At 37.3% G+C, this 15084-nt stretch overlaps 1 protein-coding gene across 1 annotated transcript in view; it reads right to left on the reverse strand.

Moving 5' to 3' along the window:
• APC2 (anaphase-promoting complex/cyclosome 2) overlaps positions 1–15084 on the reverse strand; it is a 189713-nt gene that overhangs the window by 53665 nt on the left and 120964 nt on the right. Inside the window, exons 11-13 of the mRNA XM_089809653.1 lie at positions 5376–5495; positions 4617–4705; positions 4311–4392 (exon numbers count right to left, since the gene is read on the reverse strand). Of these exons, the coding sequence (XP_089665779.1) occupies positions 4311–4392; positions 4617–4705; positions 5376–5495 (291 nt within the window). The remainder of the gene's footprint in view (positions 1–4310; positions 4393–4616; positions 4706–5375; positions 5496–15084) is intronic.

The raw sequence follows: 15084 nt of genomic DNA on the forward strand, positions 1-15084 counted from the left end.
GATTGATGACACTTATAGTGAATCAGAAATTCCAAAGTTATCTTTGATGAATAAAGAAGGCCACTACAACTCACCTTTAGATTTGCAACTGAATTCTCATGATATGGTAGCAGTTTATTTATTGGTTGGTAAATTTATCTTCACCCATATTTCAGTTATTAGTGGAAGTCCTGCTTGGTTTTCTATTGCATTTTTTAGTTTGGCATGGTCTACAATAGTTATTGAGTTGCGTGGAGATTTGTGGAGACATTTTTACTTGAGGGATGATTGTCTTTCCAGTACAGAGGAATAGTAAAAATATTGATATTATTCTTATTGCTGACTTGGGTTATAACAGTGACATTTGGTGGCCTAACGAGCTGATTTCCATGCATATTGGAGTTGTTTTTGGCTATTTTTTGGTGAACTACTTATTTACATGTCTGTTAGAAGAAGATAAAGAATGATTGTCATCTATTTCTACTCCCATGGTTGGACAGACAGATTGGTTTGGGATCCAGGTATTGACAGGATGCATACTTTATTTCTTATGAATCATGATGAGTTTCTTCACAGCCTAAGACATAGAATTGTTATTTCCAAAATGATGTGGCAAACTGGCGAAGCAATGTTTTTAAGATTGTTTTGGGATCTAAGGATCTTTTTGATGAATGAGTTGCATCCAAACATTTTGCTTCATAGTGAAGTTTATTTTGATTTCAGATATTTCAAAATTTGTCATAGAGCAGCTTGCAAATTAATATGGGGTCCTGGTATTGGTATGCAGAATTGCTTGAGGACAGGCAATCTCAAGGAGGGAGGACTGTAATGTCCCTTTTTTGGAGTGACTATAAAATTAATTGCGAACTTCACAAAATATTAAAACTGACTTTATTGGAGCTTAATGCAAATTGACAAAAGTCATTTTAATATTATAAAGAGGTTTAAAAAGGGACCGATGAGAAAGAAGATGAAAAGACAAGAGTAGGGAAATGAATGGTCACAAGGATGCTATTTAAATGAACAAGAGAAGCTCATTGGGGAATGCTTGGTTTATGTTTTGATTATTGTTCTCTTGGAGAATTTGGAAGCTTCATCTTTAAGAAGGTTTCAGTAAGCAAAGCCTCAAGCTTGGAGCCAATGGGTAGAAACCCATTGTCAATTGGAGATATCATGCAGGAGTCTCACTTTATGTTCCAGATTCACATTTCAGGTATCCAATCTTGTTGAAAGTTCTTTCTACAATTGGATCTTTGTTATGTTTTAGTTTTACTGAAGATTTCATTAAAATATTCATTTCTGAGACTCTATTTCAGTTAGCTATTTTGTATTTCTGCTGGATAAATTGAAATCAACTACATGCAAAATATTTGTTTGAAATAAATGTTAAACTCTGGGTATAATATCCTACAGGAATATTAAAATTTATAAGTGTTTTGTAGTTGTCTATCACTGCTCTACGTCAATTTTGAATAGGATCAAAGAGCTTTGCAAAGAAGCCCGATAAGAAGAATCCAAGTATTAAACAATGTTCTATTTTTAATACAGTTTCAAAGTAATAGGAGTCTGACCGATCCATTGAGCCCAGGCACCATTCATTATTACTTTTATCTATCATTTCCTTTGCCCGTGTGTTATCACCATAAAGGATAATGTTATTCAAGTAATCTCCTCATACATGAACCCCATCCAAACAAGTCTCTCAAACATGCGTGTTCGCTCAGAACATCCCAAGAATCCTCTTTATTCTATCAATTAAGAAAATGTTTGAATAGATTTACTTCTGTTTGACCTCTGAGTCTGTTTGATTGGTAATACACTGTGTTTGATATCTGTGTATCTTGTTTTGACATCAATGACTAATCTGGTTGTCCAACAAAAACCCATAAGGGAAATCAGTTTCAGTGGTGAAATATCTTCGCTAGCTGATTGCAGGTGGAATCATCGAAGTTTCATCCTTGGACTAAAGTATTGGACAATTTATGAAGTTTTGCAGGCAAGATAAATTGTTAGAATATCACAAAAGATTATTGGACGACGGATATTATTGTTTTGCAATAAGTTTCCAGATTTGTAGGTGACTGACTGAGATTTCCATATTTAAGTCGTCAGCTATCCAGGAATTGAGCGGTGGGCTTCTTGATGAAGCTGAGCAATAGTGGTGTTTCCAGTTAAGTTGCCATAGCTGTTTTAAGGTTTAAATGAGATGTAAAAGGCAGTCAAAGGTTTCTGAAACTCCTTAATGAGAGCATTTGAGGCATGATGATGGTTGATTCCCCTTAGGAGGTGGTGTGAGTTTGGAGAGGAAAGAATAATACCTTTTGGAAAAGCATTGAGGTTTGTCACTGTTGGGGGATCAAACTTACGTTGTTGATTTCAGTATTATTTATGGATGGGTATTCTAAGCAGACAAGGCTAGGCATGAGGAATGTGCATGGCTGTGGTAGTAGTGAAGCAGTAACTCGGGGGCATTTGGAAAGGGTTGTCGGTTGCCATTTACCTTGCAAGTTATAAAGAGAGGCCGAAGGAAAAATTGCTTCACATATTTCAGGGCATAAGGTTGAATCTGGGCGGACTTAAACCTGGTCACTGTTATCATCTTTCAGTAGATGCTACTCTTCTATTTCTGAGGTTAGAAGTTTCATATTTCACTGTAAAGTCATTTTTCCCTGTTGTACTGGACTGTCATCTATCATTTGCTTAATATTATTTTATGTTAAAATCTTTAAATTTATGTAAAACAAACAAACTATATGTGGAGCATTGCACTCAAAAAAAATCATTGGTTGCCCAAAATACCCAAACTGAAACTCCTCAAGAGGGTTGCATATCAACTGTATGTCAAAACATCATTTTGCAGAGGTTAAAAATCTGGATAAAATTTGCACAGGTCTCTAAATTGGACACTAAAGTTCAACATGTCCGAAGAAGGAATCAAATATAAGTGTCCAAGATTGTTAGGTGAGCCATCAAGATCTTCCATGGTCAAAATAGATAACCTTCATCAAAGTCACTGTCAAGAGCCAACTATCAAGTTAGATGTTTTTTTGTCATGGCTACTTTTAGTCATTGTTATTTTTTGGAGATAGCTATTTCAAGACGATCTTTTGGGAGATCTATTTAAAGTGTGTGTGTGTGTGTGTGTGTGTGTGTGTGTGTGTGTGTGTGTATTATGATTATCTAGAAGGTCTATTTATAGAGATATTTTCTCTTATCATATACATTATATAGATGTGTCTTGATTTAAATGATGAATTTATGGAAAATATTGTATAATGATTATTGATAATATAGTTATTTTTCATGCAAAACATTGTAAACACTTCCGAATAACTGCTATTTGCAGTTATATTTTCAGTATTTTCCACTGAGATAACCGTTTGAGCTCCTATATTATCCTATGTACATGTTGTTGAAATAAATTGAATTGCTCCTACTTGAATCCATTAGCTTTGTATTGCCGATTTCATCAATCGAGTAATTGTAACTTTGTATATGATTCCTGCTTGCGGTTTGTTTAACCATGTGTGTTTAATCCAATTCTATGTTCTCCCTTTGCTTTTTAGCAACTTTTAGCATTTCTAGCTGCTTTTAGCTTGGTACTATTATAGGTATTTACATTGAAAATTCTCTTATCTCAATTAGAAATGATGATAAGCCTTGTGGACTTGAGAACAAAAATACAAGTAATTCCTTTATGCTGTTTGCAGTGTGCGTCCAACATCCTAGAATATCACTATTAAGCATCATAAAAAGTTAGAAGTTGTTTCCTTAAGTTCTACGGTTTATATTGTGAGGGAGCTTCCCCTTCTAATTCTTAAAAAGGCTTATCCTTACATTGTTCCATTTTGTATTTTACCAGAAGGTACCAATTAAAATGCTTGAGATCAAAAGGATGGGAAAATTTCTTTACCTTGTATGTAATGCATATTCAAGATCCCAAGATTTAACTGGTAATACCATAAAAAATTTAAAGGCCATTTCCTTAAGTTCTGAAGTTTACAATTGTTTTTATTACAAGGAAACCTTCCCTCGTTTTGTGTAGTATCATAAGGTACAAATCAAAATGCTAGCAGGATGTAACAAGTACAACAATTACATGGTTCATCTAGGACTACAGCCATACTCATATCCTATGGGAAATTTTAATGAGATTTGCATTATACACTGCAAATATTGGATTTTGTATAAAGCACGTATACTTATACATACTGTACTGGATTTAACAAGAAAATATAACTCCCAAATAAGTAAATTTGAAAGAAGATGTTGAGAGCCTTTACAAACAAGCAACAATTTAGAATGCACGTAGTAAGACAAACATTGCTTACCTTATTTACCCACAGACTGATTCGCCTGCAAAGAGTATCCACTGGTACCCCAACAGCTATGGCAAGATTCTTAGCAGTCCAACTGCATTACAGCAGTAGAAAGGAAACAGATAATTTTAGTCACTAAATAGAAATGTGCAAAATATAAAGTAACTTTTAACATAAAAGATAAATCAGACTGAATGAATCGCACAGCTTGTTATCCAAACCAGATCACAATAGCCAGTATATGTGCTTCTGAGAGCAGAATATAATGTTCCTCCTACTCAATCTATCATTTTCAACATCTCAATCCTTCTGGCTAACCTGGGATGCTTCTGGAACTGCATGATTATACTCGCATGAATTGGAGACACCACATACTCAGCAGATCGATCTTGAAATTGCAACTCTAACTGCAAGAGTATACGAAACCTGAGATAATAATATAATCTGTAGCCTATTTGACTAGGAATTCAGAAGCACAAAAGTAATACTGAGCAGTTGCAGAACCCCATTGTAACCACTAACAGAACTCCATAAACCATTTGGTGTAGCTTTAACTCAATGAGGAACAATTTGTGGCAAATCACGTGCTTTGCAACAGGCAGAAACTCAGTAAGTCAATGAATTCACTCAAGCCTCAGCAAAAATGTAGCAAACCTCCCAAAAGCTATTTGATGGCTAAGTTTTCAACAGAAATAAATTGAAGTCAAATTTTAAAAACCTAACTTTTATGAGTTCTCTTAAGCTTGCACATTTTTATCACGGTTTCAAAATATTAAATGTTTTCAATCTGGCTTTAGTTTTTTTACTGGGATTTGCAAATATATTTATCATGCTCAATTCTAACCAAGAAACTGAATTGCAACTAATATCAAATTAAAACAAAGCATGTGTACATGATTTTTGTTACAATTAATTATTTTTAAAAGATATGAAGCAAAAGATCTCCATGTGTACTTTTTTTAATAAATATTATAACTTTTAGCCAAAGATAAAAAGAAAACAAATAGCTCAAATTAACAAGCAATGTATCTTCACAATTATGTAAAATTCATCCATATGAGGGAAAATCTTACTGACCTTGACAGTTCCAAGATTCTTCTTCCATATGATCTTCCGAGGAGCCTTTAATACATGAAATTCATTAGCATAGTTTTCAAGCAGTTCATCAAACTCTTTGGGGATAATGATATTTTCTGCCTGCAAAATAATGCAACTTGTCAGAACTTAACACCTTAGCTATATTACAAAAGAAATTATATTTGTGTCCACAAATGATCAAAACTCAATGGAGTTAAAGGTTATAGCAGTTAACCATGAAATGTTCTAAGAAGAGTGAACCTTAAAACCAAAATAATAAAAGTAAATAAGACAAAATAAAGCACTATGCCACTCACAAAAAGCAATTATGGGTGAGCAAGAGCCCCAGAAGAATCTGATTGTGAAGATTAGAAGGAAATCTCATCAAATATCCCTATCAACATTTGAAATGGAGAAATAGTCTATAGCCATCATAGATCATTTTGAGCCATAATGCTTAGGAAGTATTCAAGCTCAAAAAGCCATCAAGGCCAATGTAGTTCCCAAAGAAGAAAAGAAGACAGCAATATGAGTCCATCCCCATGGTCTAATGGTGGTCTGTAAGGAGTAGATCCATGTCACTAAAATATGCAAGTTGTTGAACAAAGTATTGGCATAGATGTCAACAGTGCTTACAGTATTGTCATTGACGACAAGAAAGGAGATTGCCATAGCATTTATTATTTCTATCATGTCATGTCAAAGCATTTAGGAACTATGAAGAACAGGATTATGTATTGTTGGATAGATCTATGTACAAGAAACAGTTTTTATTGATTGTTAAGAGCAGTTGTGGAATTCTAGAGGTCTAGAGGCTAGTAGCCTAGTAATGTGTGTCGGGTAGAGGAAGTGTGCAAAGGTAGATTGGAACGAGTTTTCCTATTGGGCAATGCACAGCATGATCCTACTCCTAGTGTTACATGTTGGCATTAGGACCAAGCCGACTACATAAGTGGTTTAAGGAATGTTCGAGTGGCTGACTTGTGGATATTGAAAATACCTTAAAGACCAACACGTATATGTAATTAGTATTGCAATGCATATATATTGTTCATCTAGATTCATTCCATATGAACTGTAGTGGTGAATGTGGGAAAAGATGTGTGAGCTGTATACTCAAAAAGGAGAAGCCAAGATGCTATGAAGTGTGCAAAACTATATTACATATCCTAGGAACATTGTGAGACTATTCTGATGCAGATTGGATCAATTGATGTTGGCACTTGAGCTGTAAATGTTCACCGAATATAATTTTTGTATTTCTCATTGGCTTTGAACTGAGTTGGCCCTCAGTTCTTTGGATTAGGGGTCTGGTGTCTCCTATAAGGTGGTATTTGCAAATCTGATTGGGATTGGTGTATCCATCTTGGGTTGTAATATCTGTGGGTTGGTGATTGCAAAATATTGTAAGTTCTTTATTATCTTTGTGAGGCATGATTTGGACAATAGGTCCAAGCAGCTATTCTCACTGCAATTTTTCCCTTATAGGTTTCCAAGCAAATCTAGTGTTCTCATTTGTTGATGGGTGATTGTGTTTATCATTTGCATAGCTACTTTAATGATAATATGACATGCACTAATAATCTTAGTGTTACTGGTATATATTCATTTACCTTGGCCACCCCAACCCCCACAGGTCTCAGTTTATTTGTGTGTTTAACATGAGGTCATGCAGATGGGAATGAGCAAATCCATGGTGCCAAGACACAGAAGGACAGGGAATCTAAGTTGTATAAATACTAATGGTGCCATTAGAGAAGCACCACCTACCTAATCCATCAGCTCAATATATGAAGGACTACTATCCAAAGTCCATTTGGTGCTGTCCATCATATAGTTGTGCTCAAGAAAGATCAAATGTGGGCTCCAGACCCTTTGGACTACCCTCATTGTAGGGATCTATGCCAAAGGGTAACAGCCTCACAAAAAAAAAGAGTAAGGCATCGGTTCTCTGGATATCTAAAGCAGATAGACTATTACCTGAGTCCCTACAGAATAAAATAAAATATTCCACATATCTCATAGTAAATGAGGCATCTAAAAATGAAGTATTCCTTGACTATCCCTGTGAGGAAAAGAAAAATGTGAAATTCCACAGAAAATAAATTGTTACTACAGATTGAGTGGTCCAACTCTAGCTCATGTTTTTGCTTGAATACTAAAGGCAGTTACCCTAAATTTGGAATCTAAAAAGTGAGTCCAAAAATTATTTGAAAAGCTTCCATTCACATTTATATGTTCTGCATGGTGACCCAAAATATTACCATACTCACGACTTTACCCCTCCACCTTTATTATTATGAACAACAAAGAGCAAGAAGAAAAGCTATGTTCCACAATGTTTCCAGGCCAGGCAGGGATGGCAAATGAAATGTATCCATGAGCCCTATTTTATGAGTTTTAGCTATATGTGACATCAAGATTCTAGATGAAAGGACTAGGAAGCAAAGTCCATAAAAAATCTGAGTCACTAACTCTGGAATATTATCAAACAAGTATAGATAGATAGATAGATAGATAGTCAAATATTTATAGAAAACAAATAAATCATGCATAACATAAGATAAGATAAGATTATTAATGTCCAGCAAGAGACCACAAAGAGGGTCTTGAGGACTGCAGGTACAACAAAAGAAGCTAACCAATAATAGGACCACAAAACAATGTCTAGCGAAAACAAACCAAGAAAAATAGGAGGTAGGAGCAGCAACCAGCAACTGGCTAGCTGCTCCCCATTGCAGAAAATCCAAAATCGAAGGACAAGATCCAAGGTGAGAAGATGTCTTGTGTTGTCTCTGAGAACCGCAAGAAGTGGAGGACTGCTGACACGTATAACTCCAGCAAGGTTTCACGGACCTAGCATGACCAAAAAGGGGGGGCAGGGGAGAACGAGCTACTGCCTAATAGCCTGGACCAGAGAAGTCATTGGAATGAAGGAGACGATAAGTTGATCAGCGGTCTATCTCAGAGGAGATTGGATCTATAACCTGTGGTCTTGAAGTCTTGTGGTCTCCTGTACATAATGTTCTGACCCACGCAACTACTCTTAACAATCTCTCTCTTTGATTCTAGAAGGCAATACGGTGTGGTGTTGTTGATGTACGGATGCCAACTGGAGGCCATATGGTGTCTATATGACTGGACGGAATGATGGAGTGGAGATGGCAACCAGTCGTACACCAAGGATGGGAAGGTCGTACAGCGTGGTGGATAGTGGAGTCCGTACAAGAAATAGGCCGTACAGGGGGACGACACAATGACTGTACGGAGAAGCTCGTATGGTAGGAAGAGAGGGTCGTACGGTAGGCCCAAATGGCCATATGGGCTGGGCTATGTGGCCATACAGTAACGGAGGAGCAACATGTGCAACAAAGTATGCCGTCAGTGATGTGTCGATCTATTTCATGATTGTTCTGGACTGTGGAAGGATGAAGGGGATTGCGGATGGAAGAAAGAAAACTTAATAATGCAAGTTAACTTTAGAGATCCAAATTCATTAGATAGTATCAAACAATAATGAAAATAGAACACAAAACCTTCAATGAGATTTACAAAAGATGATGCTCCAATTTACTAGATCTGAGCGAAGTGTTATAGGCAACGGAATAGGGTGAGGGTTAAATCCCACTGAAACCGGATAAACCAAATAGGGAAGGCCTTTCACTTCTGAAATGGTGAACAACAAAGAACTCCAACAAGAATTCGCAGTACAGAGAAATAATCTGAATTGCATGCCTAAAAACTACCTAGAAGCCGTGCTTAAATACCCGTCAAGAAAACTTTCCAAGGGTGTACAAAGATAACCGACGGAAACACAAACTATGGAAACAAATAAAAATGGGTCCGAGATAAATTAAATCAATCGGCCCATTAACAATAGTTTGATTAATGATTTATTTTATAATGGGAACATTACAGTCCTCTCGTCCCAAATTTTGCTTGTCCTCAAGCAAATGCAATGCCGGGTGTTGGAGAATGTGCTCGCCCTCTCACATCGCGTTGTCCAGTGGCAAGTGTTTCCAATGCACCAAATATTCCTTCACTGTGCGATTCCACAAGGTCTTCTCACATACTTCAATGATCTTGACTGATTCCAATATGAGCTTTCCTTCTTCATTGAGTGGTGGAAGCTCTGTGGCTACCGTGACGTTCTACTCCACAACATTCTTCAAGCATGAAACATGAAAGACGTTATGAATACGTCTTCCCTTTGGAAGTTCTAACTCATAAGCGACTTCACCAATGCGACGGACTATGCAATACGGGCCATAAAATCATAGCTTCAATTTTTCTTTTCCCTTTTCCTTCAATGAGGATTGTCAATATGGCTGGAGTCTGAGATAAACCAAATCCCTACTTCGAAACTCCTCTCCATTCGATGTTTGTCGGCATACATCTTTTGTTGATTCTATGCCCATTATAAGTTTTCCTTCAGGTATTGTAGGATGTCTTGTCCCTCCTAAAGACAGTCCTTCACTCTTGGTGCGCGACTGTCTCCCAACACTATGTTGATGAAGGAGAGGGGTTCGTATTCGTACAGAGCTTTGAATGGTGTCATCCTGATGGACATGTGATACGTGGTATTGTAACAATATTCTCCTAGGTGTATCCACTTGACCCATGCCCGTTGTTGTGCTAAAACATAGCTTCGAAGGTATCCTTCAAGCCACTTGTTCACAATCTCTGTTTGTCCGTATGTTTGAGGGTGGTAACTAGTACTTGGTGACAACTCAGTCCCTGCCTATCGAAACAATTTTGTCTAGAAGATACTGATGAATCGCTCATCCCGATCATTGACAATGTTTCAGGGTAACCCATGCAGAAGAAAAACTTCTCTAAAAAACAGATCAGCAACTTGTGCGGAGTAAAAATCTGAGGGGATGGCGAAAAAATGTGCCTACTTTGTCAATCTATCAACCACTAGGAAAATGCAATCCTTTCCATTCACCTTGGGAAGCCCCATCATGAAATCTATCGAGATACTTTCCCACTTATGTTTTGGAATTGGCAAAGGTTGTAGTAACCTGACAGGCAGAGGATGTTCGGATTTGTTCTACTGGCAAACCGCACACTCTCTTACATACTGCAACATGTCCTCTTTAAGTCCTTTCCATGAAAACCTCTCCCAAAGACTTCTGTAAGTTTTGAGGAAACCTGGGTGTTTTGCCAAGGGTGAGTCGTGTACTTCTTTCAAGATTTTCTGCTTCAATTTGGATTCCGGCACTAAAAATATTCGATTCTTATAGTAGATGATGTCATCCACCACTCTATACCAATCATCCTGGGTGTTGCCATCCATTAGCTCACAAGAAAATGTGTTTTTGGAATATTTTACCAACAAATGTGCCTTCCAATCAGCTGAAATCTGGTTTAATGAGCAGATGGCGGGTTTCTTGGACAAGGCACCTGCAACCACATTGTTCTTCCCTTCAAAATATTCAATGTCAAAATCAAAAGCCTGAACCTTGCTTACCCATTTTTGTTGCCTCTCGTTCAAGTCTCATTGCTTCAAAAAATATCTCAAACTATTGTGATCTGTACGGACGACAAACTTGGCACCCACCAGATACTGCCGAAACTTGGTTAGTGCATGTACAATGGCCAATATTTCTTTGTCGTGGATGGAATATAAGAGTTTCGTTTGTGTAAGCTTCTTGCTCTCATAAGCTATGGGGTGTCTGTCCTACATCAGTACCGCACCAATGCCTTCTCCGAATGCATCGCACTCCAAAATGAACGGTCAAGTGAAATTAGGTAATGCAAATACAGGACAAGTGCTCATTGCCTCTTTCAGCTTATCAAAAGTGAGTTGTTCATTTTCGTTCCACTGGAAGGACCCCTTCCTTGCTAGATCCGTTAAGGGTGCGCTAAGCTGAGAGAATCCTTTAATGAGCCTCTAGTAATAACTACATAGTCCGAAAAATGCGTGCAAATCCATGAGTGATTTTGGGGGAGGCCAATCAAGGATAGCCTGAATCTTCTCCTGATGAACTTGAACTCCATAATTACTGACAACATGCCCCAGGTACAATATTTCTGTCATACCAAATTCACACTTGGATTTCTTGGCGAGCAAAGACTGCTCCTCCATGATCCTTAGGACTTCATCTAGATGCTTCAGGTGCTCTTCCCATGTCTTGCTATAAATAAGATCATCAAAAAATACCAATAAGTACTTTCGCAATTGTTTGTTGATAATGCGATTCATGCATGATTGGAATGTAGTAGGTGCATTTGTCAATCTAAACAACATGATCAAAAATTCATAATGCCCGTAGTGACAACGGAAGGATGTCTTTTCTACATCTTCCTCCCTCATGCGGATCTGATGGTATCCGGAACGAAGATTTATTTTTGAAAAATAGACTACGCCATGTAATTCATCCATAAATTCATCTATCCTTGGAATGGGATATCTATTATTTATTTATTTTTGTTCAACGCACGGTAGTCCACACACATGTGCATCATCCTATCCTTCTTCTTGACCAATACTACTGATGACGAAAAGGGGCTATAACTAGGACGGATCCATCCTTTCTCCAGTAGTTCCTGAATAGTCTTTTAGATCTCATATTTGAATTTCTTGGGATGACAGTAGGGTGTGGTTATGACCGGCTTGGCTCCAGCTTCCAACTCGATAGTATGTTCAAACCCTCGATGAGGCAGTATGCCAGGAGGAACGTCAATGAAAACTTTATCATGTTTACTCAAAATATTTTGGAGATCATCATCTTGAGGAGGTGTCCATTGCCCTTTTATAGGTTCCGCCGAGACAAAACAATGTGCAACCCACGCAACATGAAATGAAGGCTCGGGGGGGTGTGGTCAACCAAGGGGAGGCAAGAGACATTAAAGTGATTGGTCAAGGAGATGAAGGAAATACAAGAAAGTGCGTAGTCGACAATGCTCCTCCCCCCCCACCACAATGGGATCTACAGGTGAACAGGTTGGATTCAAAAAAGCACGAGAGGCCATTTAAAATGACCAGATCATAGGACACACAAAGCTAGACAAGATGATAATCGTACCGAGTAAGGAGTCCATCATTTTCCTCAAAAGACCATTGTAGGCCCAACGTGGATGGATCAAACTCAAAAGTACAAGCAAAGTCCGACACATAGTTATAGAAAGGTGTCTGGGGGTCTCTATATGGGCATTGAAGTCCCTAAAAATAATAATATCCCCTCTAGCTGAAAATCGTGCAATGCAGTCTTCTAGATCCCCAAAAGGGTCAGCCTCTTGATCTCTATGTATAGCATAAGAAGAAGAAACCAATGGAAAGTAGCAAACTACCATGAAGATGTCTTCTAGTGTGCATCACAGACTGGTTAATATAGATCCAAATGAATCTAGCAGCACTATCAAAGTGGACCACGTAAACAACATGCCTAAGATGTTCCCTAAACAAGCAGGTGACCTCACCAAAACCTCTACCACCACCCGAGCACTTGACCTCATCGCTGAAAGTAGATAACCACTAGAAACCGATGACACTAAGGAGGGGACGGAATTCAGATTTCAGTTCAACTATGAATTAGAAAGATAGAGACACAATCTAAGTTGAGGTTTAACTCTCTTTTTGAGATTGCAATAGTTTCCAAAATGTTTTTTGAACATTTGGAGATATTTTACAAATATCACTCAAACAAGCAACTGAATCCAAATGAGACCCATATTGTAGCTACTTACACGCAATAACATTACTTAGCTCCTTATGATCATCAACATGTTTTCTATGGAGTTTCTTGGAACATGTTAATAAGGGATAGGTGGGCAAGCTTCCAGGACAGCTGGGATGGGAGGCCTTTTGGGTGTGGGGGGGGGAGATGGCAAGATACAACGATTAAAAAATAGGGAAAACTTTTAACATATGAGAGCTATCCATATAGAAGACATTCATTGAATAAATTTCAAAAACCTTTTATCTAACATTCAAGCTCAATTGAGAACGCACATGAGCGTCAACAACATAAAATTAACAAAATTTCATTGCTTGCATTTGTAACGTATAATAATTAATTAATATTACATAAAAATTACTCCAAAATGCTTAAGGCTGACGGTTACTTTGAAATGACAAAAAAAACTTAGAAATAAAACTTTATGAAATAAAGTGATGACAACATCAATAATATGAAATTCTTTATTATATCAAAATGGTTGACTACATTTAATTATATAGACTAGAGAGTCGTTCATTGCGTACTGTAATATCCCCACTTCAAGAAAATATATCAATAATAAAAGAATAGATAATGAATTATAATATAATTCAAAATATATTAAATCATTATTATGATTTGAAATAAGCAAGTAAAATATTTTAATATGATCATAATTAATAATAATATATCTACTAATATATTATTTATAAATAGTAATAATATATTGATAATATATTAATACATATATTAACAAAGTAATTATAATAAATATGTTATAACAACATAAATAAAAGTCGCGACCCATCTAAGAGACGTGATCTGTCTCTTTTGGCATATACATAGGGCAGATCTCTCCAAAGAAAGGGGGGGAGGAGAGAGAGGAAGTCTCAATTACAACAAGGGTGGGAATCAAGCTTCAAACGGTGGAACCGGACATAGAACACACCAAGCACATAGGACAGAGCATTCAAGGCACGGTGGTTAATTAGATTGAAGTGTTCTTTTGCATGAATGGGATAAGGAATGATATGATATGATATGATAGATTTTAATGACGTCCATGAGACTAAAGTAGTCTATGGGACCCATGCAATCACCCTCCCGAGTCAGGAGAAGAACTAGTGAGTTGTAAAGTTTTGGTTAACTTGTCTCTCCTTCTCTGAAGTTTGGTAATCAAATCCGCTGCTCTCTTCACTTGATCTTCCTCGAATAAATAGTTGAAGTCCTTGTTTTGCAGTATTTTTGTACAATCAGATCTGATGTCATTGTAAGCTAGGCACTCCTTGACAAAGTGTTGCTCTATCTCAACTGTTCCCATATTACAAAATAAACATGTTTTGTCTGCCCGCTCTTCCTTTGGAACTTGCCACCGACCAGTTTCACATCGCAGCTGATGTGAACTAGTTCTAAGTTGTGCCATCAACATTTTTGCTTTCCAGTTAATAGGTGCTCTTATATAGGCCTTTTCATCATGACTAGAAGTGGGATTAAATTCTTTAATGTAATAAGATTTTTTCCGCCCTATGTGTCTTGTCCATAGAATATTGCAGAATTTTTCATTGACAAACTTCTTTATTTCTGTAATGTTATCTGGGCAAGTTTGGATGTTGATATCCCATTTTCGCATCCATTTGTCATTTTGCTTCATCCATGTGCTTTTCCGCCTCACAAGTTTTTCCTCTATGATCAACTTGGGCCAACGATGTGTTTCCAAACCTTGGGTTTTCTCTAAATAGCTTATCATCCGGACCAAAGCAACGGCTTCTAATGGAAAGGAACCCACCTCCGCCAAAAAGATCTCATACGGAACTGTGGTCTTGACTTTAAGATTGCATGTGATGAAGTGTTTTTGAATTCTTTCTACTTACCACCATTTTTGTTCAAACATACTACCTCCCCACACTTCATATCCGTATAGAATAACCAGAGTGACCAGCAAACCAAAAAGAGTTTTCATGGTCGTCCAATCCCATAATTCTGCGTTCCTGCACTTGTTTTGTAAAGAGTATAACGCCTTCCAGCCCCCTTGGATCCTTTTTGAT

The sequence above is a fragment of the Cupressus sempervirens genome, chromosome 11 (assembly GCF_028749045.1).
Source record: "Cupressus sempervirens isolate cs-2001-9-10 chromosome 11, ASM2874904v1, whole genome shotgun sequence".
Taxonomy (NCBI): Eukaryota; Viridiplantae; Streptophyta; class Pinopsida; order Cupressales; family Cupressaceae; genus Cupressus; species Cupressus sempervirens.